We start from the raw sequence: 25,621 nt of genomic DNA, 5'->3' as shown, positions 1-25,621 counted from the left end.
CACAGAATGCTTGCTGTCGCTTACAGCGGCCAACCCATTACGTTGTGGGACATGGAAGAGGACGCCTACGCTGGTAGCTGTGGCAAGAAACTCTCCAGCGGAGAGACCAGCACACATGTCGTCGTCGCGCTTGCTTTCAACCCCAATCCTGACATTAGCCTTCTCGCAGTAGCATACCTCGATGGTGATCTTGCCCTCCTTGACCCCTTTGCCGATCAGCAGCTGGAATGTTTTCGCGCCAACTGCCAAACCCTCGCCCCAAGCCCCAATGGGCGTCTCCTCGCAGCGGGTGGTGCAAATGGGATTATCCACGTCTACGAATTCGATACGTTCAAGCTCCTCTATCGGGTCAAGTCATTCAACTCATATATCAAGCAGCTTGCTTTTACCAGAGACAGTATGCTTCTTGCCGACATTCGAGGCGCCCAGTGCACTGTCTGGGAACCTGAAGCTCTGTTGCGGGAGTCCCTGAGCGATGACAGCAGCGGGCCCACTTCCACTACAGTAGTCGAGACGGTTTCCATGGAAGCCAAAGCGAAGATCACTGCCATGGTGGTCCATCACACGTCCGAAGTTGTCTTTTGCGGAAAGGATGATGGATCAGTCGTATTGTACGAGCGGAAAATGGCAGCGAGCTTAGGGACACTCTACAGCCACAAGTCGCCAGTCCGCCTGTTAGCCTGGATTGAACGGAGAGACGCCCTCCTCAGCGTCGATGCCTCCAACAGGATCTTCCTACACAGCATCCAGAAGTCCGGAGACAAAGGTTGGGTCGGCGATCTGACGGTACTCTTCAAGTCCCTCCTTGACTCCGAGAAGGCAATCATAGATGTGCTAGTAGGAGAAACGGCAGCGATGTTTCTGGTATCAACTCGCGAGTCTGATTATCTGTTCAACTTGGACAATGGTAACTATGAGAGAGAGCGGACATATCCACAAATACCAAGCATCCGCAAATGGCTCCCTCATCCAGAATCCTCTCTACATCTGGTTTGTGTCAACAGCGCCAAAGTCTGCGTCTACTGCTGGAGTGACTGGTCTGAAATTTCATCCATTGCATTGTCGTTGTCCAGCGACACGACAGAGCTCAAAAGCGCAATCCTCTATTCGCTCGGTCAAAAACAAAGAATCTTGCTCGACTTGCTACATCCGAATAGCTCCGTCAACACCAACAGGATTGCGATAATTGATGCAGACTGCCTCGCCGTCGGAATCATGGATAGCAGCTCGCTAGGGAAGCAATTGGATACTGTGACGACGTTAGATCAACTTGCCACGGATGAAAACGAGGAGAATACGGTCACGACATCGAGTCCAGCTCCTCCGCTTCGTTCACGGATGACAACATTCGAACTAAGCGTTGCCCATATCATCGGAATTGACGTATCGGGGAAACTTGTATTCTTGAACCGGTGTTTTTGGGTGTGCTCTATTGATCTCGGCGAGAGCGGGTTAGAGATCGCGCAACGCAAAGATTCCCCGACGATCGAGGTCTGTCAGCACTTTTTCGTCCCTTACGATTGGTTCGCTGGGAACAGGGACATTGTTTGTACCTTGACAAATAGAGATATTATATTGACTCGGAGTGGCGACCTGGCGGTGATTATGGGCGGTCTTGACCATGCTGAGAGAGCGAGTATAGAATTAGAGACTAAACTGAAGGGATATATCTTACCCCAAAACTAAAATCGCGGGTAGGAGGCGAAATATAGTAGTGTATGTTTCAGATGTCTAAGACCGTTGACTGCGCGGGGCCACGTCTCAGTGGTGGCGAAGGTCGACCGAAGCTTGTGTTTGACCAAGCTCGTCCAATCACCCAGAACTCCACTGCCAGAAGTTCGGATCTGTCGTGGGTTATAAACTCCGAAATACGAAGGAGCTTGGGATGGATCTTTTCCGAGTAGAAGCTTCTGCACATTGACTATATCGAGGACGACTCTTATTGTTCCGATTGCCGCCTCCACAAACTCTCCAGCAATAGGTGATCTCTCGCTCGAGACGGGAACAATCACCCACGTGGACAAAGAAAGGATTTTCGTAGAGGATGACTGAAAGATTCAAGCGATTTCCAAACTTCAAGCTTTCTGGGAAATGGCTAAGCATAGAAAAGAACTCTTCAAATTTGGGGTAAAGCCAGGAAATCAACACTGCTACATACCTAGTGGTGTACATAGAGCAATCAGCTCCGTGATCACGCAGATCAGTAATAGCAAGATCAGCCTTTGGGCGTATTTTCACGCTTCCAAAAAATTCTCTGCAGGCTGTTGTAGGAATTGCTGAAAGGCTTTCATATTGTGTTTCGTAGTGGCATCTATAGCACTTTGCAAACTTTCGTCGCTATTCTGTCCACCTACATTGCGCGCTTACCGTTTGAAGATGATCCCTTTGGCGGTAACCAGGTCTGCAACAGTGTCTGTTTAGTGGCAAGGTCGGCAGAGTAGAACTAGCTCCATGGCGTTAATTTGTCCGCCCAAGTTGTCTTTGAAGAATATTGTAGCTAAGTTCTTAGTGTTTGGAATGTACCCTTCAAAGTACCGAACCCTGCCTTAATATATTTATATACCGAAGACCAAGAAATACTGCGCTAGCTTAATCGATGCCATTTAATCGATTGCTATTTAATAACGTCTGTATAGTAACACTAGGCCATTTCAAAGCAGTCCTATCTGCTGCATTAACATTCCTATCCTTGCAAAAAAGTTATACTTTATATAGGTTCTCTCTAGTCTCAGACTTTTCAAAAACCAATCATTCTCTGTCTTTACCCAAGTCTCAAAATAGTATCCTCCACCCCTCATCTCAGCGTAGTGAGATATTATTATCTGGTCTTCCATGCTCCAAATAACCCTTACTTCGTCCGATCCCACCATTTCAAATTCAGCGTTTCCAATCATATGAAGTGTTTGAGCGTTGGTGAAGACTTTGCCGAAATATTCTGCAAAAGTGTGGATAGATATAAACGACAAGCGGTTGCGCCCAATTGTCATAATTGATCCATCGGGATTGTAAAAGCTTAGTTCAGCATTTGGTAATGCTATTAGCCCAAATTTGCTCCATTGCTTGGTGTCTATGTAACGGACATATTGAGATTTCTTTTGCCGAATAATCTCTGCAATTTCCGTAGAAAGTAACATTTTAAGAGGATTTTACTGTTCAGCCCTATGGAGGAGGGATGGTTATATACTGACAGCGATACAGATATCTAATAAGCGAGATATTATAAACGGAAGAGCAGCATTTGCGTTTTATTATATAAATGGACCAGGAAACTTCCAGTCACGCGGGGTAGTAATCAGCCTCGGCTATAAAAAAGCGGCTCAGTAGCTAATTCGCTAACGTTCGGCATTCGGCACGATACAAATAACATCTCCGCAGCAAGTCGGCGATGTTTATACGTGGACCGTTGGCAGTGGGCCAGCAGAATGCAACGCCAACCCTCTGTGAAGCGGAATTGGAAAGATTGCATAAGGTCATGTCCGCCATAATGGTGATTGGAAAAATCACAAAGACTGGTACGAACCGGGCAAGCTTGCCGACGACTCGAGACTGGAAAATGAACATGTCAGTCTGTGCCCGGACAGACTCTGGATCGTATTGATGGTTTCTCATACTAAGCTACATGACTGGACTGCACGACATGAATGGCGATGGCAAGGCTGGTAAGTACTTGGGCTCATCCAAATGGAATAACGGGAGCATCTTGATAAATCGTTTCTTCTTCTTCTTCTTCTTCAGAATGTGTGTGGATTCATCCCGAGACTGGAGAGGTGTGATGCTGGCTGAACAACCTATCCGATCCCTCGTCCTCAGCTGGAAAAATAACAGCATCATTGGGGCCAGTTTTGGGCCGGCCGACACTATATATAGCGGTTCGTTCTATCCTATGTGATATATAGACTTGATATTATTGGACGACTACTTACATGTTTGTTTTCGCAGGATCCGAACGGAGACGGGGTTCGTGTTGCAAAACCCGGTGTTACTACATAAGGCAGCTGATGAATGCAATAGATGGAAGATTGCCTGGTAATTAATCTAGACAATGGGTCTATCCGAGCTTGGTGGAATTACGGCCCCGATGACGACTGGTTCAATGATTGAAAGCTCGTCGAGGGCGGTGAGATTGTCTCGGGAGTACCCCATGTGAACCTGAAGACTTTGCGATCCCCTGATATCAATGGTGATGGTAGGGCCGGCTACGTCTACATCGGTGAGGGAGACGCTTTCAAGCGCTACATGAATGTCGGATCTGTTGGCGGACAGGACGTTATATTCTACGCTCAAGGTGGAATCGCCACCGGTGCAGTCGATGATATGTCAAGGCTTGTGTTTGCTAATGTGAGTATCTATTATATCGTTCCATTGTCTTCTAGATACTGACATAATTACAACGTCAAGATAAATGGCGATGGAAAAGACGGTACGTCTGTTAGCACACTGTAGAAGTGCGTAGAACTGGTGCGTAGAACTGGTGCGTAGAACTGGTGCGTAGAACTGGTGCTGACACAAGTGACAGACCCCTCATCTGGGATGATGACGGTGACCTTATAGGTTTCTTGAATCAACGTGTAAATTGTGAAGGTGTTCCGCTTTACATCCATCAAGTTCCTGCCAAGACAATCGCCCATAGCATTCACCATAGGCCCAGCTCCATCAGACTGGCCGGCGTGGACGGGTACGCAAAGTTTGCATTTCCGATTCAGACTCAATTCATGCTGTTATTGCTTTGGAATCGCTAATAGATTAATATTTCTCCTTATTTTAGAGATGGAAAAGACGACTATGTCTCCATCGGCGATCATGGTGCCCTCAACGTCTGGTAATCGCGGCACCATTGACAACAGCATGACCATTGATGGTTTACGGTTTGCCAAGCTTGCCGTAAGCATTGTGAGCATCTAACATTTTCGTTACCCACTCATAATTGTCACATTGACCACTTTGCGACGTAAGGTAAGGATTATATTTAGCTCGACCCAAAAACGAGCGCTCCAATCATCTTGTAAGTCTATCTTTGTGCCGCGCCTTTGGAGCGACATATTTCTAACAGGAGAGCACTGCAGCTCGAACTTGGAAACAATTCGTCAGACTCGTCGGGCTGGTTTTGGTACAATGTCCTTACGGGGAAGTATGCTGCATCCGGCACAGCGCCCGCTAGCCAAGTTCTGTTCGGGGAATCGACGGGTAAGTCCCATCACACGAGAGAACGGATCGAGAAAAGGCAGCACTGATGTCCTGTGCTGATGCGCGCCAGAGATGGATTCGACGACTACCCTACTCTTGACCCAAAGACTGGAGAGCTTAAGGCCTAGTAAATACTAGGTCTTATAGTTTCTTTTAGGCTTTTTCTTAAATCCGAATCCATTTAGTTATAAACTGACTTGATTTGACACTTTGGTTTCTTTCTTTTCTAACTTTCTTTTATTTTAAAACATATCCACTTACAAACGCAGTCACATAATGCAAAGATGGCTACTACACCAAAAGAACTTATTGATCAAACTTATACCTTTTTCCTTTCAAAAGGATCCCAGGACAAGTCACATATTTTGCAAGAGGTTCCCTTTGGACTTTTTGATAATTTGACAGGACAGCGGAGGAACAGTCAAAAGTCTAGAGCAGGCTGCGAAAATTGCAAACAGCGTCGAGTCAAGGTTCTTTACTCTCTACATCATGCATCTCCGTCAAGGCTGACGCCAGGCTAGTGCGACGAATCAATGCCATGTTCTAGGTGCGTTAAAAGAGGTCAGCTTTGTCGAAGCAAGCGACGGCTGCAGTATGAGATAAGTCCGTTGGCTACAAAACCACTGGTTAGATCGGCCATACCTGGAGTTGGGTCAACCAATGCTGGTGTAAACCTCCTACATCTGGAGTTGTTCCACCATTTCCTGACGCACACGGTGTCAACACTTACTCTGACCTCTGATGTGTGGCGTTCTTGCGTTCCTCTATCGTTCCACTTTGACTTCCTGGCAAATATCATGCTCTCTTTAGCGGCAAGGCATATTGCATTCCTCCGTTCGGAGAACAATCACTATACCATCGCTGCTGCTCGCCATCTTGGCTTATGCCTTGCAAATTTTCATGCAACACTTCGAGGCGACCTCGGTGGTGTTCAGATCGATGCCTTCATAGCCACTTCTCTGCTACTGCTGCACGCGGTGTGGACAGAGTTTGACGTCTGTCTTACCAGGCCAGACGGAGTACAGGTGTACGATCCAGCAAGAGACAGCATGTTTGCCTTTGCCACGAGCCTAAAGGGGATGTTTCTACATGTTTTACCTCGCTGGCCTGGCAATCTCGAGGAGTCAGCTTTCCTGCCCCATCTTCAAAAAGATTCCAATGTGAGCCTTAGAAGTGCCTTAAAGTCGACTGCTCTAGATCATGCGATGCCACAGCATCCTCTTGACGGGGAGCTTGCAAAAGCCGCCCATCTAGTCAACATCCTCGATTCCTGCGTTTCCATACAAAAAGCCCAACAGAAAATGGCTTTGGACGCTGTACTCACCTCAAACTTGACCAGGTCGATTCTCAGTTTTCCAATACAATGTCGAGGAGCCTTCGCATCAATGGTACAAAACAGCGATCCTCAGGCATTGGCGCTGCTTTGCCGATTCTACCGAGCCGTTAGAATACTATTACCACGTGAGGATGGCTGGTGGGCTCAGAAACGAGCTAGAGCTTCAATACAGGGTTTGTTGGAGGATATGCCAAAGGACGCTGTTGGGATAACGGCGAGGTAGCAATTTGTATCGCAAATAGACCAGAAAATGTCAGACATGCCCAGAATTCGAGGTGGCAAGAGGAGCAAAGCCGCGTAGTCATTCATCGTTGATCTCCATCCCAGGTTCTGTTGGAGATGATCGCATCTGATTTACTTCTCGGAATTTGGGTTATCTCCATGTACTATCTCCATGCGCCACTACGTTAATCTTGCATTCAGGAACGCTTCTTCATCTAAGTCACTAGTGTATTGGCCGCACTTCCTAATCAAGCTCGTATCGCTTAGAATGGTTTAGCCTCTCGGCTCACAATGCTTGCTGCTTCAATTGATATAAAAGATCCGAGTCAAGCAGTATTGGCACATCCGTTCAATTTCAATAAGCTTTCATTGATACCATCACAAATTCATGGAATCTTTGACCGAAAGTTTCTTTCGATATGACTGAATTATCTCTCATCAGCACTTCAAACAGCAAAATTGCTTCTGCCTTTCCATCTGGCCTCACGGCTGTCTTCGTTGGGGGAACCAGCGGCGTGGGTGAATACACGCTGAAGGCTTTAAGCAAATACGTACCAAGGTCAAAATTCTACATCATTGGTCGCTCCAAAGAGTCCGCAGACCGTATTATAAGAGAATGTACTGAGCAGAATCACGAATGCTGCTTTGAGTTCATAAATGCCGACATTAGTCAGTTGAAACACGTCGACAATGTCAGTCGCCAAATTGTGGCCAAAGAAAACTCAATCAATCTACTTTTCCAAACACAAGGAACCATGGCTTTTAAGAAAAGTGAGTATATTATGCTTGTGCTTTGAACCGGCGATTAACACCGATGCTAGCCACTGCCGATGGACTTCCTCTGACTGCCGCTCTCGGGATTCATACACGTATACGCTTTATCCAAAACTTTCTCCCACTTATACAACGCGCCAAAGGGCTCAAACGTGTTGTCACAGTCGGAGCGGCTACATGCGAGGGTGGCATTGACCTTGATAATATTCTCGCTGTTGGTGCCCCTCTCCTTGTATTCCGCGATCAATTAGCCTCTGTAATGACACTTGCACTGGAGCACTTGTCAGAGGAGGCGCCTGATGTCAGCTTTGTGCACACGTGCCCTGGTGTCGTGGATAGTGGCATCTCTCGAGATGCGGAAGGATTCAGCTTGAAAGTCATGCTCTTCGTTTCTAGCCTACTCAAACCGCTGGTTTCCACACCTCCGGCTGAATGTGGAGAAAGACACGTCTTCGCTGCAACAAGCGGAATTTATTCGCCCAGGAAAAGAGTCCCAAACTCAACCGCTTTCGAATTGGCTGGTCTACCTTTGTCACGAGGTAGTACAGGAGAGATTGGCTCCGGTGTTTACTCTGTAGGGCCAAAGAGTGAGATTCTCCCTGATAAAGCTATCTTAGTATTGAAAGAGTTTAGAGAGGATGGGACAACAGAGAAAGTTTGGAGTTATATAATGGAAAGCCTCGAGAGCATCCTTGGGACGTCAAAGCCTGTACAATGATTTCTGAATGTGGCCTCAACACAAGCAGAAGCAGAGAGCACGGAACACAGGTGTCGTGGTATAGAAATACGCCCATTAGATTATCATGAAGCGCCATCAACAACAAGCTCATTGACATATTTCTATACTGAGAAATGCCCACATGATTAATCAAGATACAGAATACAATAGAGATTTTATAAGGCCTTTCTCTATCTGTCGGATTGCCGCTATCGCTTTTTTAGTACTTCCCTTGAGGATATTCTTTGCGTTTTTTGAAATATGTTAATGATATAATTACAAGAGGAATACATCGCAGCTGCGGAGGCCTTCATCAGAGAAGAGCTAGAAAGACAAGATGGCAGAGCTATTGGGGTCGTCAAAGTGTTCGACTGGCAGGTTTGTTGTTTTTTTCTTTGTTGCCGCTCCGTGAGACCATAAACTGTTCATGACATCACGCCATCCTGACTTGCAGCTCCGAATTAGCATGAACATCAAGGAGTTCGAAAGCAGGATTATCAGCCTAGACGATGGGCTCGACGCTGTGATCCCAGTTACGCATCCTCACGTGGGTAAGCGTGCTCCACGAATTGCCAAGAAAGAAGTCATACTGACAGATATAGTAGACCAAGGCTTTGATGGGGCTGTGACAAGGGTCCGGGTTTCATATGGGCGATCAAGCCGAAGAACTACTGAAGCGGAGATTTCGTATTGTGAGGTGCGTGCAGATGCTAGAATAGGTTTCTCTTCCCCGACTGCGCGACCAGGCCTAACCAAAAGCTCATAGCGTTTGGAAACCACTGAGCACGGTAAGAAATTGGCCACTAGCCATGTGCGGCTCGAGCACAGTAAAGCTGCAGGATCTCGTTCCTGCGGACTTGGTGCGCCGTAAGTACGTCGGGGAGACATACTACTCCACCTACAACCCCGAGCACCGATGGTACTATCTCTCGGGCCAGAAACCTGAAGAGGTAACGATGCTCAAGATTCACAACACCGACAAAGATGCCGCTGTGCGATGTAAGTGTTTAGACTCCAGTCATTGGTCGTGGAATAGATCGATTGACAGGGTCCATTATAGTCAGCTTACATAGTTCATTCCAGCCTCTCGGATTTGGGGATAAAGATGGCAGAGAGAGCGTGGAAATACGAACATTGGTGTTCGACTCTGTGGAGTAAAGCCAGTCCTCTATGGACTATGAGAGAATTATATATCTACCATGAGTAGAAGTAAGCTTCAAGTAATTATATGGTCGAATTTATCGTTATTATGCTCTAAAGACTGTATCACGAAGCTCATTATTCAAAATTTCGAGAGTCTCGGCTAATGTTGGCCTCAACGGAAACCCCAAAAGCTGTACATCGCCTTCCTGGTGGCTGTTCTGCATCCAACGACCTTTAGCTTCCACATATCGCTCCATGCGTGACAGCCGATCAGACCACAAAGTTCTTGCGGCCTCCAAGACCTCTCTTGGTGAGCCATGACAACTCCATTCACTCCCTGCCGAAGATTCAACATTAACCCTTGGTCCATCGCGCACCTGGTGAAACTGCTCAGTTGAGTTGTATTCTGGTGCGCCATACATACATTTTCGGATCAGTTGCTGTAGTGGCTCCGACGTCCTTCTAAACTCGGGGAACTCATGGTCAACTTCTCGCTCATATTCTTCGTCGATCGAATTCCGTGTGTGACTACAACCCTCAAATATACACCACAAGACTTTACCAAGCGAGAACACCAATGCCTGTTCTTGTTCGTATGGCGAAAGGTTTGTCCAGGCGTCAAAGTATCCCACTGACGGATTAGTGCAAGCCCACTCTTTCGAGCTTGGGTGTGGTATGTTGAGGTCTAGAAGGGATTTGTACTTTTTCCGGCGCACCTCCAGTACCTCTCTCCTAGCAGAGAGCTTTTCCATCCAGGTTAAATAGAAGGTCTCAGAGGGTTGGAAAGTGTCCCAGTTTCCCGCCTGCTCGAAATCTATAAAGATGATGTCTCGACCTAATCCAGATATCACCAAGTTGTCCGGTTTGAGGTCGGAGTAAAACCGGGCCGGGCTAGCCCGGACGTGTTGCAGAGTCTCGGCAATTTGGATAGACCACTTCAGCTGTAAGATTGAAGGTATGGGCGATTTTGATTCTAGAACATCGCGTAGGTTGCCTTTCGGATAGTACTCTGAGAGGAAGCCAGCAACCTATCCTAAGAGCTATCGATACCCGATTCGTTGCAGATGACAACGCATAAGGGTTTGGAGATTATACCCGGATAGTTCTCCATCATAAGTAGAAGCTTCAGCTCATGATAAAAGTGCTTCGTGCTCCGCACATTGGTCTTGAAGATGAACGGTGTGCTGCCTCCAATTTTAGGGGCTCGAACCAGTGCAACGTTCTCATTGATCTGAAACACAACTTCGAGGCTGTTCATGTGAATTGATGCCGGCCATCCGTTTGGCGGTAAATCCAAGAAATCTCGCAGTGTTTCAATTGATAGAAGCCTTTCACCCCATGTATTATCTGGAATGATTCGAATTCGCGGTTGACTGGGGAAAGGCACAATATTTTCGAAAACAATATTGGATCCATACGGCAAAGCGCGGTAGATCTCGTCGAAGTACGGCTGACGCGCAGACCAAGAATTCGGAGCCTGAACAATATACTCGCTAATCCCCAGCTTCCAAACTCTCTGTGACGAACCGTACACTAGATGGTTAGTAATACGAGGGCTTCCCAAGGGACAAACCTAGAGTTCAGTTCTGGGTTTATGTTGGCGGAGCGATCAGGAGATCTTCGGGCAATGTAGACAGTAATGATAAAAGTCACCAGAGTGTAAGCAGTGTAGAGCGTGTTGCAATCTTGATTCTGTGTTAACAACTGGCTATCTAAAACTATCTTCAAGCGAGTGTAAGAAGTGTATATATATCCCGTTGTTCATTGTTGTTCACTTTCTCAAAGTGAACATCCTCTAGAACGGGAAACCGTTCACTGGTGTTCACTTTCTCAAAGTGAACACAGTCCTGATTGGCTACGTCGGCCAATGGCTACTCCGTTGCGTCTACCCTGTAGGCTTACTGTTGCGGCCATAAGTTGTTGGGTCGTGACACTCTCTTTGTAGACATGCCAAACACCTCAGAGGGTAATTAGACACCTCCACTTCGCTGCAAAAGGTCTCAAGTTAGCCGATGTGGCATCCAATGAGATAGGCGCCGTCACCTAGTTGCGGTAAGTGGAGAAAAAAGCACTTAAAGTTAAAGAGGAGGTACCGAACCCTGTCTGGCTTGTCGGACAGGGGTCTAGTGCTCTACCTGTCAGGTACCAAGGGTACTTCCACAGCCTGACCCGTCGGTGAGGGGCCGTGGGAACTTCATGCAGCGTGGTCTCAGCTGTCCCGATGGATGGCTACGTAGGCGTCTAATATCGATTGAGCTTTGTGCCCAACTGCAGCTACAGCTCCTGTAGGCAACCTCGTCACAGTGAGCCAACGCGCCGCCGCCCTACTTTTTTTCATTTTTATTTATTCATCCATTCCTACCCCCGCCACTTGCCTCTATCCACTATTCATCGCCTGGCTGCCCCCGCTTGTTCTACTCTCAAATCAGATAGCTACACATCTACATCTTCATTCCAGGCCACCTATCCAAGCTGCAGCTTTATCGCTACCCTGTCCGCGGGCCCAAGCAACTGTGACTCCCACTCGTCATTTTATCTGTCCTTTGCGATTTTTCGGAGCCTGAAGGAGACTCGCAGTCAAAACTCTCGCTGCTGGTGTCCGTTGGCGACGTCGCCTTTTGGTCACCTTAAAACGTGCCTTCCTCAACGACAACTCAGAGTTTTTTGACTCACCTACCCTCCTCATATGTGTCTTTTAGGGAAGTGTGGGTTTTAGCTTTCTTCTTCCTCGCCATCACCATTTTGCTTACGTGGGACTTTGCTTTGGTGCGAGCGCTCTTCACTCGTCGCCCCAAACAATGTAACTCGCCCCCTCCCCCCCATTGCAAGGCTTTTCGGACCTGTGACTAATCCTGCCTATTTACAGTTCAACCCATCGCCGACATGAGCGATCTTCCTACCCGGCTCGACCATCTCGGTCCCTCCATCTCGAAACTCATGAAGATCGGCGGCACGCCAGGTGCCTCAATCGGAGTGCTCTATGGCGACAAACCTGCCTACGTGGTACAGTATGGCGTCCGCGATGTCGAAGCTGCGCTGCCTATTGACCACGAAACGGTATTCACGGCTGGTTCCCTTACCAAAGCCCTTACGGCGGCTGCAATGGGCATCCTCATCGACGAGGGCCAGGCTACCTGGGATACTCTTGTCAAAGACGTGCTGCCGTCGTTCAAGTCCAGAGATGAGACGCTGCAGAACCACGTCACGTTGACCGATATTCTATCGCATCGCACCGGCATGTCTTGGGCAGATAACCTTGGATTGGTACCGAGAGTAACGTGCTGATCAGCTCTGAGGATGCCATGAAATACATCAACAACCAGACCTTGCTCCTCCCTTTCCGGGCTCAGTTTGCGTACAGCAACCTTTGCTACGAGCTCGCTGGCCACGTCATTGAGGCCTTGAGCGGTCAGTCATATTTCGACTTTGTGCAGACTCGCATCTTCGATCCTCTAAGTATGAGCCGAACTTTCTTAAAGACTCCACCCGCCAGCATCGACAATCGTGCGTCGTGCTACAACACTCTAGACGACCTTTCGACTGTTCCCATCCCTTGCGCCAAGACCGGTGATGACTGGTTCGACGGACCCACTGGTGGCTTGCGCTCCTGTGTGCGCGATCTTCTCAAGCTCTACAGAGCCTTCCTGACCAGCTACAACGATCAGTTATCTAGTGGGAAGTCGTCCACAGAAGGCTCCCCGTTGAAACAAGTCACGCATTTGATGTCGGCCAAAATTCCCATGGACCAACCATCACGAAACGAAGCCTCATACGCTCTAGGCTGGGGCCGGGTCCAGCTGCCAGGCAAGATGGGCCGGATTGGAATTAACCCTGGTCTTCTTCCCAACGGGATGCCAACCATCGCCAAAGGAGTTCCTGGGCAGCTCGTCATCTTCCACCAGGGCAGCCTTCCCGGTGCCCTGACTATCGCCATTCTTGTCCCCGACAAGGATGTCGCTATCGTGGTCCTCACAAATTCTCTCGCCCTCAACGATGTGCCTGACTGGATTGGCCAGCTCATTCTCGAAGAATTACTTGAAGTGCCTCCCTCTGAGCGAACTGACTTCATAAAGTCAGCAGAAGCTTGCGTTCCCGAGAACCTCAGGTGGTATCCGGAGCTGATCAAAGAGCTTAAGGATACGCGAAAGAACGATACTGTGGCAAGAGACCTTGAAGAGTACGTCGGGACGTATTGGGATGACATTCGTACTTTCAAGATCGTGGTCACCTTGGAGCAAGGCAAACTTTACTGGGCATTTCAAGGCCTGGACTCGGAGAAGTTTGAGCTGAATCACTATGAAGAAGACACCTTTCTTTGGCTCGCACCGCGAAACGAGCTGTCGCGCCGAGGTAGGTGGGTTGGCTCAGATCAAGGGCCAGATTTCTGGAAGGCCAAGTTCAAGGCGGCATCCGATGCCATGGTAGACAAGTTGTATTGGTCTCATGACCAAGGCGTACCGCCTGTGGAGTACACGAAAGAGTAAGGTAGAGGGGGAGTGGGTGCTTAGACTCTCCAGGAATGGTAGCTAGGGACAGATCTTGCTGTTCTCTATAGTTTGCGTTGATGAATCAAGACTATGCGAAAGAGCTGATAGTTGACCATCCGTATTTGATGTAAGGAACTTGATTTACCGCATAGTAGGTTATATATAACATTCCTCCGGTTGTTACCATGAGGTCACTAAGTGAACGCCTCTAAGGCTTTGGCAACAGGTGTGTTGTTAGATTGCCTTACAGTAGGTTTAGACCAACCAATAATATTTAGTATAATAAGTACCCAAAAGTTTGCAAATACTGCTTTTCTTATTGTACTACTAAGGCTTGCGGCCGACTAAATAATAGGGCTACATAATTTAACCTGCTATGCGCCCGAAACCGGGCCCAGGCCGCAGGCCAATTTCATACTAGTAGTACTCACTAAAAGGAACAAAGCATCTTCTTGCAGTTCGTCTTGGCATTACTAAATTCCGAGTCGCACATGACGACTCATTATGAGATTAAAGAAGGTTCCTCCCTGATACTTCAGTCTCAGCTTGGCCAGACGGCCCGGTAGCTCATTCATCCCTTGTACACTCAGCCCTTCACCATGCCACCATCCTCGGTCGTTAGAGATGAAACATCACCACTTTTCCCGACTCCGGCTCCGGAAGCGACCCGCCGCTCATATAAATGCCTACACAAGCGCCGGTTGTTATAGACAATCCGGAGCATAATAGGGATGAAGTGAACTAGACCAATCAGAGAACTCCTGAGCCTGTCCAAGGGACGGATAAAACGCCACCGAACATATTGGTCGTCTTTCCCGCTATCACCATTGGCGTGAGTTATCCCCTTTTCGTTCTTCGGACTAATGGTAGCCTGACCGGGCTTTGACAGACCTTTTTCGCCGCGGCCGATGGGACGATTGCCCTGGTCAGCTATGTCACCATATCCAGCGAGCTGGAAGCCTTGAACATGGCGTCCTGGGTCGTGACGGGGTACGCACTAACCGTGGCATCCTTCCAGCCTCTATACGGTAAGCTGTGCGATATCTTCGGTTGTAAGGAGTGTCTTCTAGCTGCGTATACGCTTCGCATCTGGGTGCCTGGCCTGCGGGCTTGCGCGATCTATTGAATAATTAATCGCGGCGCGTGTGCTTCAGGCCGTCGGGGGTGGCGGCCTGGGCACTGTTGTCTCGATCATGCTCACTGGCCTGGTCAACCCTGAGGATCGCGGTATCTGGCATGGTATCTTGAATATTGTCTACTTGCTTGGCGCAGGACTGGGAGCCGCTCGGAGGTCTGCTGGCTGGCACAGTAGGCTGGCGCTGGTCTTTCTTTGGACAAGTCCCGATCTGTATGCTTGCCATTTGGACGGTTAGCTGCTACCTGGGCGGCGATGTCGAGTAGACGAAGGATCAAAACGATCAAGAGACCCTGTGGTCTAAGCTGGGGCGGGTTGACCTCTTGGGCTCGGGCAGCCTGATTGTTATGATCTCGGCTATTACTTATGCACCAATGAACTGTACTAGAGTTCATTGAAAACTTATATAGCCCTAAGAGTACATAGTAATTCAACTCTACTACAGTTTTAGTTGCAATTTGGTGGGACTGAGGATGAACAAGGGTACTGGAGTTAGGTTTTACACACCCATGTAGAGTTGATATCTGACCACTGACCCTTGTACAGTTAGATTTCTTTCCAGACCGACCACATATATGGGTTTTTGAGGGCTACATAGCTTCAGCAACGACTGAGATCGCTCGACGGCCAGGGTTTCTCAGTGTATTGGATGGACATGCATATGATCAAGTCTACCATCAAAAGTCCAAACCTCCGCTTGCCCGACATTCATCAATTTCTCAAATTAAAAAAAAGAAGAGACGCAAATTATGCCACAAGCATTGGCTCATGTGGTGGGTTGGATTAATGCCCAGCCAACAGAGGTGGTGTGGAAGCAAGAAAACACTAAGTCGCTGCTGCGTAATGATATGGTGCCGATTTTACAAGCATATGCGCCAGTAACCGCGCTCGGCACGAACTCAGATAATGATCTCGGAGATGGCAATGGAACCACAAGATCGACTCCACCATGTTGTCAAGCAGCTTCAGAAGGGGATGAAAATAGCGGAGCAGCAGCGTGGGCAGAAGAGCTTTCTATTGTCCTTGAGCGGCGAGTACTGGATTTCGTCCGAGATAATATGGCAACGTTTAAGGATCCTTCGAATCAGTTCTACCTCTGGTCAATGCTAGATCAATATGATGAAAGGTACAAGTCACGATTTACAGAAGATGGATTATGGAGAGATTTATATAATTATATAATGAGTTGGGATGGCCCTAAAAAAATGTTAGGGCGGCTCCTGCTGATGTTCACTTTTCTGGGAAGGCTTGGATTTAAAAAGTACTTGAATTATTGGAGACATTGGAAAAGAAGGTAATTGGTGAAATTTACAAGCATGTTTTCATCCAAAGGCACTCAAGGGGCAGTCGTCGATCGGACGGTACGTGAGAATGGGTAAGAAAACAATGTTTTGAATTTGTCAAGGCACCAAAGGCTTAGATGTAGTTGCGATAGGAGGTGCAGTAAGGTTCTGATAATAATCTTATTTAAGCCTGTGAAGACTCGGAGGCATTCACCCCGTCATACATACACAAAACATCTTATCTTCATTTCCAACTTCAGATGGAAGGCGTATCATGGAAACACACTTTCATTGCCCCCCTGCTCATGTTGGGTGTCCCTGCACTTGCTAGCGGTAATACACCATCGTCCAAGCGAACTGCCCTAGTCTTGATCGCTCGGGTCCGACTGCTTGGGGCCGTCGTGATCTCCGGGTGTTCAGTATTGTATACCAGTGGCAAAGCTTCAAAAGGCGCAAACCTGCGCGCCAGAGAAATAAAGTCCTCATACTTGTTATCCCTTACGAACATATAATTAGGCCAGTACACCGAGTAAATACCAAGGGGTTCAGGCCAATCAGGATAAATTTCCTTGTAATCAGTCTCCACCTGGTCTCCGTTGACAATAACGGTGATAGGGTTGATGAATGGGGGGGAAGGCGGCCTTTCCATAGATGCAGTAAGACGATACCGTTCACCAGCCTTCCAGCCAAAGACGTAGGCTAACTTCTTGGCCATGAGAAATAATACAATGTCCGCCTTAACGACAAAAGTAGCCGTCTCTGCAGCTCCTCCACCCTGCACAGCTGTGACTTGGACGACGAAGAGCTCTCCGTGCCCGTAAGACTCTACCCCAAGACTAGTCGGAGATATCGAATCCTCGACAAATATTCCTTCTGCCACAAGCCGCGTGCCGTGGTACATGCACCCATTGCCGTCACGCAGCCCCCGCAGCCAATCACCCTTGTACATCAAGCCCCCCCGCATACTTCATGACGCCGTATCCATAAGGATTTTTGTCCTTGAGATATCCCAAGTACTGCGTCCTGGGTAATTTTTTGTCTGCATCAGCGTCGCTGCCGTCCACGTTATCGTACTCCAGCATACCCCATACATTGCCATCGCCCAGCACCAACCACTCAAGTTGATTCGTTGATTCTCGAAGGCCATATTGAATGGTCTTTGGGCTGGCCTCTTTGCGTGCTGCAGCAACCGCAGAGAGCACAGAACCTTGGTCATTGTCGATAGAGACTAAAGCCTTGTCCTTTGCTGGATCAGCGTAAAAGGACACGTATGTGGTTGTAAAGGCAGGAATAGAGGCATCACGCGAGACACCAAACTTAGAAATGGTCAAATCACTGTCCTCCTGGGTCCTCCAATCTCTGATGTCTTTTCCCAGATGTCGATATATATTGAGGAGGCTAGACATTTGCACATTCTCCGGAACAATCTCCATAACCAGCGTGCCGTTGACGGGCCTCGCAGCTATCATGTCTTCCACCGTGTTCAGTGGGTATTGATACGCGTCGGCTGTTTCCTTGAGCCGTCGTAACGCCCGCCACTGCAGCGTATCTTGCTCATACAACCCTCTGGCGCTGTCGTGGAGAGTCTGGTATTTGACCAGGAAATCGCTGATATGCTTAGAATCTGCCTTTTTAATGCGGTAGTCCTGGAGAAACTGGCCTAAACCTGAACTCGCTTCTAACTGCAGGCTTTCCACTTTGCGCTGTCGGTCCTGGCATGTCTTGGAGAAGGTTGGAAACAGATTGCTGTACTTGGGGCTAGTAGTAGTACTAGTAGCTGCTTCCTGTGAAGAATGCTCTAGTGGCGGTTTCATGATCTCGAGGTATAAAGACATGCGACTCTGTGCGAGTGAGGTGAGTTTATCGTAGAGAGCACGCAGCGCCACCATATCAGCCTCATTGAGCTCACGAAAGATAATCTCCACCGAGATAGCATCAAAATAGCTCACAGGTGTCAGCGTCAATTCCACCGGAACGCCGTGTGTCTTATCGGGCGGCGGCACTGGGTCACTAGTAAAGTTGGGAAATCCCCTCTTTATTTTGTTCATCAACAAGGTAGGTTCGCGGCTCCTGTCATTGGGGGTCGCTGGAGGGGCGTCTGGATTAGGTTCTGTTGGGATAACTTCGTCCTCTGGATGAGGGTTAGGGTCGACATAGTCAGCCTCGAAGCTGGTGGATAGGTGAAATCCTTTGAGGTTATTCATTTCTTCATCGTCTACCTCGGCCTTGGCATGGATGTCGCCAATCTTAGCAAAGTTGGACATGGTCCCGAGAGAGAATATTCCCTTAAGAGTGTGGTTTTCGTTCTTCTGAGAATTCGTCTGCGTGATGCTTCCAACCAGGGTACCTCCATACGTGATGGCAGTCACCACGTGGGTAATCCCCCACGCTGCTAGGTCGTTTTAGTCAATGACAGCGTGGTTTTGTAAATCCTCATCGCTGATAATGAGCCGCTTATGGACTGTTCTTGCGTGCACTACGCCCGAGATTGTGATGGACTCCTCCTGGTCATTGGAGCGGTCCAGGTACGAGCCGAACCCCGTTAGTTTCAACGTTCCTGAACACACTGAAACGGACACGGAGGCCGATACATTAAGTAGATGGGCTCTTTCCTCGGCGCTCTGGGCACTCTTGAATGCGACCTCTGTCTTGGGCATGGGCGTGGTAACAGTTGCCGCATCAATGTAGGCCCTGTTAAAGAAATTCGGGCTGAGCAAGTTGCCTGTTGCACCCTGGTACACCTGGCCCAGAAACGCGTTACGTTTAAGGGCCGGTACTTGAAGGTCTCGGTTATTTGATGACATGGTTCGTGGCAAAACGTAATTACCTATGTAGATATGATCCGGAAGGATTCACCGAGGAACTTCGACATATCCCGTGAGAGTCGGGTAGAACTGACCAGCCTCAGCATTATGATCAAGGATATCGTGGAGTACCTCTTCTATGTTTATATACGGGCTGGGATGAGGTCATTAAAATGTCACTTCTCTCTAGTCAATAGTCAATAGAATTAGAATTAGGAGATAGCGCAGTCTAAGAAGCTTATTCAAAGCCTACCGTATTTCGACTGGAATTCCACATCCCCCGCTTGTGTACATTATCCAAACATAAGAAACATTCTTTAGATTCAAGCTCACGTCAAACGGTCAAGTGCCCAAGTTTAGCCAATCAAGACTCGTTAAGTCTAGAAAAAGTTGACAAATGTGAAACGGCTGGAACGCTGATCCGAACCTAGAAACTGGTATCGGAGTTTCGTATATGGCATATAAGATTCGTCCGTGGCTGTATGCTATCACTTGCGGTTGTGATGCAAGTTTCATATGGGATCGCCGCCAAGTACCATACTCGGAGGTTGTATGAGTGTTCAGTGTTAAGCGCTCGCCTACAGTCTTACCTGGAAACACCATGACTACCTTTTTTTGTTTTCAATTTCGTGAATGCAAATTTTGGCAATGGCTACTGTTGCAGAGGAACAGCTTTTGGTCCAAGCAATGGGGCGGCCAAGCTTCCTCGGCCAACTCTACGATGCGCGCTCATCCCAGCTTCTCAACTATCCGCTTTTCCCAGCCAACAATATCGCCGACAGTACAGTGCAAGATGAAACGGGTTTAACAAGCTCCAAATACAAAAACGTCACAAATTCCAAACAACGATCAGAGCTACTCGATCTCAAGGCCTCCATGTCACTCATAGTTCTTGGCGGCGAAATCAAAGCTGACGGATCCGCCAATTTTGTCGATAGATCCGAGAGCTCAGAGAGCTCCACAGCTATCGCTGGAGTGGAGAAAAGAGGGTGGTACACCCGACGCCTCGATACTTCAGATGAGACACTCCAGCACTCAGTTGTCATGAAGCCTGCGACGAAGAACGCTGGCGCTACACATGTCGTAACCGCCATTTCATACGGCGCCGACATGTTAGCGACTCTGAATGAGACAGAAAAGAGTAGATATGATAACACAACCGTGGGAGGGAGCTTGAAGCTCGAGGTGCTGCAAAGCATTGGACCATTTGGAGGAGCGACGGGTGAATCACAACTTGGCCTCGAGGACAAGAAGAAGCTGCACAAGTATGAGCTTGAGATCCGCCTTATAGCCGACTACTTGGACCCAGATATGACGGGGTCCAAAATACCAACCACGATGCTGGAGCTCTCGAGCAAGTTACGCAACGCAAACTCTCTCCTGACAGTGCCCGTCCCCGTTCTCCTGACAATGTCGCCGTTATCACAGTTTTCCAAATTCTCGGTGGAGGCATTTTACCGGGAGCTCCACGAGGCTGTTCTCGAAAAAAGCCGTCAGCTTTTCGACGATCTACAAACTGTCAGTCAGGACGCAAACTTCCTGCTCCGGAGTGCATTGCGATTATATCCAGAGCACTTCCCCAGAATGATTGCATCATGTGAAAAGGCAGCGGCCGACCTAGTTTCACTCGTGGATGAGTATCGTGGCGATCTGGGCCGCTTCCTGCGTACCTCGAGGGACGGCAGCAGCCCGGAAACTGAAAATGGCGGAGATGGAGCACCGTCACATGCAGCCTTCCTCCCGACCTGGACTGCGAAATATGAGGATGCTAAAAGCCAACACGAGAACAATACGATTCTCATCAATAATTCGGAACGGATGCGCAACTATTGTGCCACGTATCAGCTTCCTCTCCAGTCGGCGTATGATATTTCCATCTTAATGGCAGCCAGTACCGCGCGCCAAATTGTGGTCGTTGTCATCCCTGAAGAGGTGAACGTAGTAGGCCTTGAGAATTTCGGAAAAGACCTGCTCAATACGGTCAAATTACTCGAAAACATTAACACAAACCCTGACACTGGTATTGTATGCTGCTCCATTTATGCCGATAAGCTTTTGTTCAAGGATTTCCAGCAGCTCGATGGCCCGAGCAACACCATCTTGGAGGCCTGCAATCGAACACAGATGACGAAAAAGCCATGCATAGTATCCTATGGCATATCCCCAGTACTAGGCGACTCTGACTGGACGGCGGACCAAGGCCCGTCGTCTTGGGGCTCCAAGTACATGAAGGAGGACTCCTATCAGTACCGTCAAGTTGGAAAACGACGGGGGTAGAGTATCGCTGCATTTCTGCATGGATCAATTCAGACAAAACGCTTGTTTGTTTTGTTATCAACGTCCGCTATGTAGGGTCTCATATGAGTATAAGGACGGTAGGAGCCGCGGGTTCAGAGCCCGCGTTCGCTACGTGTTATACGAAACAAAAGAAAGTTTTTGTGTCAATCTAAGTTTTGGGGGGGGCAGCGCCATAGGGGCTGGTGGTCCTCCACTAGTGTCTAAAAGTGCTTATATTTATCCAGGTCCAGTACATAGGTAAGTGGAGTAATGCCCATCCAGATGTCCTTTTCAGGGAGTTCCGGTACAAAGGGTTGTACCATTCTGCATTTAATATAATTTCCTTGCATCCTTGGTTCACCGCACTTGCAAGTGGGCATCGCATTATGTCCGAAGCTTTTGTGGTATTCCACGAAGTCTCCGTGTCCCGATCTCTCCGCATACAGCCTGTGGAGTATGAACATTGGTAGCTGTAGTTCCGGGTGTTTGGAGAGGGCATCTGTAGACATCAACAGCTCTGTTGTCTGGGCTTATCTTGCCTGACATGTCTGCTGCGATTTCTTTGGTAGTCTAGGCTTAGTTGTCCACAGCAGGATTCTACATCCCACTCTCTTCCTGAAGATGGCTCTTATTCCATTGGCGATGCTATTAATTTTCTGTAATATCGAGCGCTGTATTTTGCGATATATTCACTTCAGAACATATTATATTATGTCAGTATGTGTATGAACGTATCTCTGCCTGACTGAAATCTCTTTTCTACCGCCTTCGCATCATGGTTTTGATATATTCCGCCGATGTTGAGAAGAAATGGACTAAACTTTTGAAGAATTTTATCTGTGGGGCTATTACTACTCTAACTACTCTCCAATGTTGTTATAAGTAGGCCTTTGGATGTCTAGTAAATCTCCTCTCAGGATAGTTCCCCAGTGAGTCTTATTATTTACTCCCGAGTTCCACCGTATCGCTAGTAAGCTTTTCAGAAACATGATTGGGCTCTTCTTGAATTTGGTAAGTGTGTCACCAGACTGAACAATGAATCCATCTGGCTCCACGGTGACACCGCCTCTAGTAAGACTATATGACAAGTTTAGTAGCTTGCATACTTCATAGTAATCATCTTTCGAGTTGATATATAATTGGCCACCGAAGAGATTAAGCAAAATTCGCAGGCGAGAGGGAAGATGCCAATTTTCAGGAAGAGCAGGGACTGTGTAAAGCTTCAGGCTCTCTAGTGAAGTGTATGCCAGGCTCGATAGTGGTGAATAGAGATGCAAATGAACATGCTCTGACTTGGCTATCAGTGGCTTAAGCTCCTGTGCTTCGTGTGGGCTGATAACTAGCAGCCGTTGCACAGTGCTGTCCTGCCATGCTTGACTCAATATCCACTGCACCGAACGTTGATAGAAGTCATCATTATCGTCCTTTCTTTCTAATATCACCGTTGATATGAAGTCCTGTGTTACGAGTACATCATCCGGAAAATAGCTGATGTCCAGTAATTGAGCCGCACGTGTTCTCTTGAGGGCGTCAAACGCCGGGAAGAATGGCGGTGCTTGAGAAAACGTTCCAGAAGTCACCAGTTCAACAAGTCTTGGGTGAATCGTGTGTTTTTCGGGCTCAACCGGCCGTGGTCTTTCGATCTGCCTCTCTTGTATGATTTCGGGTGATATCTCTCGCTCTTGTTCTTCCCATAGCACAGATGAATTCAAATTGGTGTTTCCAAACTCCACACACCGCTCCCAAATAGCTTCTAATCGTGGGTTTCCGCTAGGATTTGAAAGCTGCACTGGCTGCTCTTCGGTACTGCGCGGCCTGTATCGATCATCTAGTGATTGTATCTCTGCTTCTAAGAATTTTTCAGCCTCTTCTAAAGGTAATTGAATACCATCGCTCGTTGTGACCGATTCCCAAATGGCACGTTGTTTCTCAAATCGCTGACCTTGAACCGCCCACATCGGAATACTTCGATGAAGATCCATGAATGTTTCGTAAATTGCCCACACCAAAACATCAAGCACCTCGATTGGACGGTGGTCATCGCCGTTTCTCAGCTTAACAATTCGTGCTTTGATTTCTTCGGATATTATGAAAACAACCGATTGCCCTTTACCAAGCTTTCGCAGTCTCATGCAAGCTACTACATGTTAGCATATAGAGTTTAGATTGAAAGGGTGATTAGCATTTACCCTGCACAAGTCGATCTTTCGTCAATCCGGGGCCCAAAGTGACAGCAGCTCTATAATAGGTGGGAAGCTTCAGGTCGGTGCCTCTTGTATGCGCTTCATCTAAGAATACGAGGCAAAGATCTAGTTGTTGGCCATACGGCGATGTTTGAAGGCTCTCGACACACCCTTGCTGGTCAACAACACAGAGTTCGTCATTATCATCGAAATAAATTACCGCTTTCTTCCCTTGTGCCTCTGGGACCTTCTTGAGCCAAACTGTAGCTAACTGGGCATTAGTAAGCTCAAGAATTTGTGCACCAACATCAAGAATAACTTGAACTGGTGGTTCCATTGATACCACCAGGTTCAATATGGCCTCAGCGTCTGTAGTTTTACCAACCCTTGGCATATGAGCTATCGAGTTTTCCGGCTGAAGGATATTTTGGAGAACTGTCGCGTTTGTATGACGCTGCTCCGGGAGATCCAGATGTTTCATGTCAAGAGGCATAAGATTGCGGGAATCGCAAGTTCCGCTGAACCCAGTTGTGGGTTGTTTTTTAAGTTGACCAATGTCCCAGCCAGAAGCTGATAGCTTTTTGGGAAATTCCTTCATTTCCTTGGAAAAAACAATATGCGATAAAAAGTAGTCAATGGTATTCTTTGCACGGCGAAAATGAGAAAATATCTCGTGAATCGCCTGATGACGATCCTTCATTGTTACTCCCGTCAAGCTCCTGAAGGCCTTCGGTAGATCGGGGGGCATCCAAAATCCAGTCCTGGTATTGTGCCTCAGCTTGATCTGCACGTAATAAGTGATCAAAAACAGCAAAAAGGTCATCATCAGAGAGACCACCATAGTAGTACGTAAGTTGAGTAAGAACAATAACGACATCGGGATGACTGAATTCGGACCTGGATGTGGGGCTGTCTTTGGCTCGGTAGGGTACAGCGAGTCGAGTCTTCGGAACGCGACTTAGGTCAAGGCCGTAGTTTACCCTCCAGCGCTTCTGTCTGAATGCGAAACTTAAAACCCCCTCGGCGATCAGACCCCTGACAAGGAGCAAAGGCCCCTTCATAGATTCTATGAAGAATCCCGATTCCACTTCCACAGAACTGATCTGGTTTATATCTAAATCCCTGTTGAGAATGTACTCACGGACACATTCCCTTACAGCTGGTGATTGTCTCGTTATGGGCAATCCTGGAACTCCAGCAGTACAAATCTTTTCGGCAAGCAGGCTTAACAACATATCCTCTGCATCTTGGCGTAAGATGCGGACGCGTGGAAATTGTCCTTCTCTAGAAGGGGAAATCTCGATTGATTGAGGCAATTCGTCCCCTATTGAATGCACAGCTTCCATTACAATGCTAAGGACACGCTGTGCGATGACCCAACGATCTGGACTGAGATCAATGGAGACTTGTGTTCCCATTGTATAAATCAGTTCAAATTTGACACTAAAGACGTCATCACTCTCATCGACAATGGTTCGCGAATGGGTATTGAGGTAGTGTTGGATATCTAGCAAAATTTGGCCAACTTCTCTTTGAGATCCAAGACAATTTTCAATTCCCATAAGTTTGAACGAAAGCAGATGCTCGGGCTGCATCAGAAGAATGCCACCGGTTTCGGAGCATTTTTTCAAAATTTGGAGGATCCTTTCAGCATCAGATGTCGTGAACTTGAGTGACCTCGAGAATGGCATTTGATAAACCTGATGGTCCATAAGCCCTCCAAGGTTGGAAGTCAACATTCGGAAGAGTTCCTTTGCTTGTGGTTTGCTGCCAATTACACAAACAAGCTGCTTTCCATTCGCTAGATGCGCAGCAACTATTGGCAAAATTACTGTTGACTTGCCCTCGCCCATGTTCAGCTGCATGGTTGCGTTTTTGCCCTGTGGCGGGCTTCGCATCTGCGACGCAATATTTTCTTGCACCTCACGAATCAAAATTCCACTTTCCACTTCCAAAAGCAATGACTCGGGATAGTCCATAGGGTCCCAGTTCGCATGGCCGGTATTTAAAAATTCCTTGACCAGCTCCGTATCGTTGTCTCGCTGGCTGAGCATCCTTTCGGCTCTCTGAACCAT

The 25,621-nt window shown here is 47.8% G+C and overlaps 14 protein-coding genes across 14 annotated transcripts; 7 read left to right on the top strand and 7 right to left on the bottom strand.

Annotated features, from left to right (window-relative positions):
- Positions 1-6: 6 nt before the first annotated feature.
- TrAtP1_011999 (uncharacterized protein) lies at positions 7-1,686 on the top strand (the record flags this gene model as incomplete). The annotated part of the gene is made up of 1 exon (XM_066115351.1): positions 7-1,686. The coding sequence occupies one exon, from the start codon at positions 7-9 to the stop codon at positions 1,684-1,686; it is 1,680 nt and encodes a 559-aa protein (XP_065971449.1).
- Positions 1,687-2,562: 876 nt separating this feature from the next.
- TrAtP1_011998 (uncharacterized protein) lies at positions 2,563-3,225 on the bottom strand. Its single transcript, XM_014090533.2, has one exon. The coding sequence runs from the start codon at positions 3,132-3,134 to the stop codon at positions 2,652-2,654; it is 483 nt and encodes a 160-aa protein (XP_013946008.2). The 5' UTR covers positions 3,135-3,225; the 3' UTR covers positions 2,563-2,651.
- Positions 3,226-3,637: 412 nt separating this feature from the next.
- Positions 3,638-4,823, top strand: TrAtP1_011997 (uncharacterized protein; the record flags this gene model as incomplete). Its single annotated transcript, XM_066115350.1, has 7 exons — positions 3,638-3,659; positions 3,841-3,869; positions 3,940-3,957; positions 4,105-4,338; positions 4,399-4,424; positions 4,517-4,675; positions 4,766-4,823. The coding sequence occupies 7 exons, from the start codon at positions 3,638-3,640 to the stop codon at positions 4,821-4,823; spliced, it is 546 nt and encodes a 181-aa protein (XP_065971448.1).
- A 2,309-nt stretch (positions 4,824-7,132) lies between these two features.
- Positions 7,133-8,234, top strand: TrAtP1_011996 (uncharacterized protein; the record flags this gene model as incomplete). Its single annotated transcript, XM_014090535.2, has 2 exons — positions 7,133-7,513; positions 7,564-8,234. The coding sequence occupies exons 1-2, from the start codon at positions 7,162-7,164 to the stop codon at positions 8,232-8,234; spliced, it is 1,023 nt and encodes a 340-aa protein (XP_013946010.2). The 5' UTR covers positions 7,133-7,161.
- Positions 8,235-9,043: 809 nt separating this feature from the next.
- TrAtP1_011995 (uncharacterized protein) lies at positions 9,044-9,392 on the top strand (the record flags this gene model as incomplete). The annotated part of the gene is made up of 2 exons (XM_066115349.1): positions 9,044-9,233; positions 9,295-9,392. 2 exons carry the CDS (start codon positions 9,044-9,046, stop codon positions 9,390-9,392), a joined length of 288 nt encoding a protein of 95 aa, XP_065971447.1.
- Positions 9,393-9,481: 89 nt separating this feature from the next.
- On the bottom strand, positions 9,482-12,118 carry TrAtP1_011994 (uncharacterized protein; the record flags this gene model as incomplete). The annotated part of the gene is made up of 3 exons (XM_066115348.1): positions 9,482-10,405; positions 10,537-10,910; positions 12,055-12,118. The coding sequence occupies 3 exons, from the start codon at positions 12,116-12,118 to the stop codon at positions 9,482-9,484; spliced, it is 1,362 nt and encodes a 453-aa protein (XP_065971446.1).
- Positions 12,119-12,260: 142 nt separating this feature from the next.
- TrAtP1_011993 (uncharacterized protein) lies at positions 12,261-12,662 on the top strand (the record flags this gene model as incomplete). The annotated part of the gene is made up of 1 exon (XM_066115347.1): positions 12,261-12,662. One exon carries the CDS (start codon positions 12,261-12,263, stop codon positions 12,660-12,662), a length of 402 nt encoding a protein of 133 aa, XP_065971445.1.
- A 17-nt stretch (positions 12,663-12,679) lies between these two features.
- Positions 12,680-13,861, top strand: TrAtP1_011992 (uncharacterized protein; the record flags this gene model as incomplete). The annotated part of the gene is made up of 1 exon (XM_066115346.1): positions 12,680-13,861. One exon carries the CDS (start codon positions 12,680-12,682, stop codon positions 13,859-13,861), a length of 1,182 nt encoding a protein of 393 aa, XP_065971444.1.
- Positions 13,862-14,994: 1,133 nt separating this feature from the next.
- TrAtP1_011991 (uncharacterized protein) lies at positions 14,995-15,225 on the bottom strand (the record flags this gene model as incomplete). Its single annotated transcript, XM_066115345.1, has 1 exon — positions 14,995-15,225. One exon carries the CDS (start codon positions 15,223-15,225, stop codon positions 14,995-14,997), a length of 231 nt encoding a protein of 76 aa, XP_065971443.1.
- Positions 15,226-17,217: 1,992 nt separating this feature from the next.
- Positions 17,218-18,546, bottom strand: TrAtP1_011990 (uncharacterized protein; the record flags this gene model as incomplete). Its single annotated transcript, XM_066115344.1, has 1 exon — positions 17,218-18,546. One exon carries the CDS (start codon positions 18,544-18,546, stop codon positions 17,218-17,220), a length of 1,329 nt encoding a protein of 442 aa, XP_065971442.1.
- A 138-nt stretch (positions 18,547-18,684) lies between these two features.
- Positions 18,685-19,086, bottom strand: TrAtP1_011989 (uncharacterized protein; the record flags this gene model as incomplete). The annotated part of the gene is made up of 1 exon (XM_066115343.1): positions 18,685-19,086. The coding sequence occupies one exon, from the start codon at positions 19,084-19,086 to the stop codon at positions 18,685-18,687; it is 402 nt and encodes a 133-aa protein (XP_065971441.1).
- Positions 19,087-19,734: 648 nt separating this feature from the next.
- Positions 19,735-21,363, top strand: TrAtP1_011988 (uncharacterized protein; the record flags this gene model as incomplete). The annotated part of the gene is made up of 1 exon (XM_066115342.1): positions 19,735-21,363. One exon carries the CDS (start codon positions 19,735-19,737, stop codon positions 21,361-21,363), a length of 1,629 nt encoding a protein of 542 aa, XP_065971440.1.
- An 860-nt stretch (positions 21,364-22,223) lies between these two features.
- On the bottom strand, positions 22,224-24,144 carry TrAtP1_011987 (uncharacterized protein; the record flags this gene model as incomplete). Its single annotated transcript, XM_066115341.1, has 2 exons — positions 22,224-23,500; positions 23,553-24,144. 2 exons carry the CDS (start codon positions 24,142-24,144, stop codon positions 22,224-22,226), a joined length of 1,869 nt encoding a protein of 622 aa, XP_065971439.1.
- Positions 24,145-24,178: 34 nt separating this feature from the next.
- On the bottom strand, positions 24,179-25,621 carry TrAtP1_011986 (uncharacterized protein; the record flags this gene model as incomplete). The annotated part of the gene is made up of 1 exon (XM_066115340.1): positions 24,179-25,621. The coding sequence occupies one exon, from the start codon at positions 25,619-25,621 to the stop codon at positions 24,179-24,181; it is 1,443 nt and encodes a 480-aa protein (XP_065971438.1).

This window comes from Trichoderma atroviride, chromosome 7, assembly GCF_020647795.1.
Source record: "Trichoderma atroviride chromosome 7, complete sequence".
NCBI lineage: Eukaryota > Fungi > Ascomycota > Sordariomycetes > Hypocreales > Hypocreaceae > Trichoderma > Trichoderma atroviride.
This window is presented reverse-complemented; position numbering and strand designations above follow the sequence as displayed.

Bases quoted from the DNA above. Each gene is read 5' to 3' on its own strand.
- TrAtP1_011998 (XM_014090533.2), bottom strand. From the start codon at position 3,134: ATGTTACTTTCTACGGAAATTGCAGAGATTATTCGGCAAAAGAAATCT.